We start from the raw sequence: 2,842 nt of genomic DNA on the forward strand, positions 1-2,842 counted from the left end.
TTGGGCCTTTTGAATTTCCTTTTTTTTAAAAGAATGGGGGGGGGGGGGTTAGGAAGAGAGAGGTGTAAAATGTTTTGATTTGGTTTTGATGAGTTGAAAAAGGTGAAAATCCAAGACCAAGTTTACTAAGCGTGGAGGGGTAGCCTTTGTCGCACTTTACGCCAATGCTAATGATGCCATATTGACTATAAAAAGAATCCTTCTTTGGGTTATATGTGAGATTTTGAGTTTCAATTATTAAAAGAAAAAAATCCTCGATATTCATTCTAGTAGAAAAAGAAGAGAAATTACCGTAGAGGCAATGATTTGGAGACCGGCGTACTTAACATCCCAGCTGAACTCAGTGATGGCCCAACTGATCCCACCAAAGGGAAGGGCGTTTTGAATAGCATAATTGAGGTAATTGGAGTTGTCGGTGGCCTTATATAGCCACAAAGCAGCCCACAACAACTCGTCCATGTACCCGCTCACCGACGTGTAATACCCCTTTGCTCCTCCTATACTCTTGTCATATTTACCTCTATACTTGTCCCCAAATTCAAACAGCTGCAACACACATAAACACTTCATCAACCCACCTTCTTTTCTTACATATCTCTATCTTATTTCATCTATCTTTTTTTTTTTATATATAATAGACTTATCGTATGATTAATTTAAATTTTAGCAACCTGAAATGAACTAAAATTTGGCATTGCTTTTCACTGCTCCACCTATTTTTGTTAATTAAACTGCTTTTGTCACAAAGTAAGAAGGAAGATTACGTGAAGCCGTATTAAATAATGAACAAAAGACCTACTTCTGTCTGCCTCTCTAACCACCTCATTAACTAACTTACCTGTTGTGCGTGCTCCAATAGAAGGTGGGAGTAATGTGGGTTTGTTCTCCTAAACACGATGGAGGCCGCTGCCATGGCCGCTGCTGTCTCCGCCGCCACTTCGGACCCGGGATTGTCCTCATCCAACTTGTATGCGCGGCGGGACGTCGTCATGTCCTCCGGCCGCTGCCAGCACAGGTGATCGGTGTCGCCATCACCCACCTGAGCAACCACCACTAAGTCTAAATTAAACGTCCGTCGTTATCATTGTTCCCCCCTTAATCATATCACAAAGCACGAGATAATTGCTCGTACTTTTCCTTAACACGACATTTTCTCTGTTGTCCGAAACCGACACTAGCTACTTTAGAGTGATGACTATAAACAAGATTTGAAATTTTCGGACCCACCCAGAAATCAGGGGCGTGTGTTACTGTAATCACTGCAGCTCTCTCCAAGATTCAAACCCACTTTAATTCTCCGGCGTGATTGGGGGATTAAAGCCCACACTTTTTCTTGAAGTGAAAATTCGTGCTTCTCTTTGAGTGAATTTTTTGAAATTTTTTGAAAGAATAAGCGACACGACATCCCCACAAAAAGTTGAGAAAAAAAGAAAGAATTCAATCACCTGAGCCCATAGAACATGAGGATGAAAGAAAGAATTCAATCACCTGAGCCCATAGAACATGAGGATGAGTGTGTGCTTTGATGAAATAATCAGTTCCCCATTTGATCGCATCAAGGGCGTGGCGGAGCTCGCCGGCGGCGGCAATTTCATCCCGGAATTCAAGAACACCCCATGAAAGCATTGTAATGGTGAAGGCCATTGGCAGACCAAACTTCACATTGTCGCCAGCATCATAATAGCCTCCCACCAAGTCCACCTATTCCCAACAAACAACCTAGAAACTGTCACACACTGCCCATACTAACTCAATTTAATGAGATTAACAAAATGGTTTAAATGCATTAATTACGAAAGAAACGTTGTTCAGACCCCTTGCTCGAGACCGTCGGTGAGGCCGGAGTGGTGGCGCCACCGCACTCTCTGGTTGTAGGGGAGGCGGCCGGAGCGCTGCGCCTCAAAGTAGAGGAGGCTCTTGGACAGAGCATCTTCATAATCAAAGGATTCAGAGAGAGAAAGAGCGGGGAAGAGGGAAAGAAGTAAGAGGAAGAAATGTGAAAGCAACTTGCGTCGGCATTGGCTTTTCTTCCCCATTGTTTCAATTCTGATGTTAGTTCTGTTGAGCTGCCTCTCCCTTTCTCTCTTTTTCTTATGGTGTCCCTCTTTATATAGCATGCTAGGGAGGCACGTGACACTCGGATTTTTTGCATGAGATCATTAATGTTAATTCCCTATATTTTCTCATTTTTTTCTGCTTATTATTATTATTGTCAATTAATTCTGAAAAATTCTTTTTCAGACTGGATTTTGCCGGATCTTAAACCAATCATTCGACAAGTGTAATACACTTACTGTATAATTAATATATCGTTCAAAAAATTTGATAAATCACAAAATAAATATATCAACTACGCAATTGATTTAGTTGAACAAAACATGATTTTTCATTAATTATTGATATTTAGAGGAATTTGAAATGAGGGTGGAGGGAGAGATGTATGATGGATGGATGGATTGTTGGAGTGTGGAAGTCATTGTTGCATGCTGCTGTGTTACATGTATTGTATATGTTACATGTGCGTAAAGTGAATTTGAACAGTTGTCCAGTAAAGGGAAAATGAGATTCGTAGCATATGGCCTATATGCAGCGTTACTTTTGGAAATTTGAGTCTGTAGTTTGCCACATCATTTCAGGTATTAAAAACAGGCAGAGTTATAGTGATCCAGTTAATGCCTTTTTACCCCTTCATTACTCCCACTGCATATCAAATTAGGTTGCTACCCAAAAAGTGAATTTATTTATTGTATCCGTGCAGTGTAGGTGTGGAGTTTGAGGTTTTATATTATGAGCTTCTTTGATGCATTATTGAAATTTGAGTATGATTAAATGTTATTGTCGG

General features: G+C 40.6%; 1 protein-coding gene across 1 annotated transcript in view; it reads right to left on the reverse strand.

The window, feature by feature from the left end:
* LOC105174894 (endoglucanase 11) overlaps window positions 1–2,072 on the reverse strand; it is a 3,643-nt gene extending 1,571 nt beyond the window's left edge. The window contains exons 1-4 of the mRNA XM_011097140.2: window positions 1,815–2,072; window positions 1,489–1,701; window positions 839–1,039; window positions 292–546 (exon numbers count right to left, since the gene is read on the reverse strand). Of these exons, the coding sequence (XP_011095442.1) occupies window positions 292–546; window positions 839–1,039; window positions 1,489–1,701; window positions 1,815–2,036 (891 nt within the window). The 5' untranslated portion in view covers window positions 2,037–2,072. The remainder of the gene's footprint in view (window positions 1–291; window positions 547–838; window positions 1,040–1,488; window positions 1,702–1,814) is intronic.

The sequence above is a fragment of the Sesamum indicum genome, linkage group LG12 (genome assembly GCF_000512975.1).
Source record: "Sesamum indicum cultivar Zhongzhi No. 13 linkage group LG12, S_indicum_v1.0, whole genome shotgun sequence".
In the NCBI taxonomy this organism is placed as follows: Eukaryota; Viridiplantae; Streptophyta; class Magnoliopsida; order Lamiales; family Pedaliaceae; genus Sesamum; species Sesamum indicum.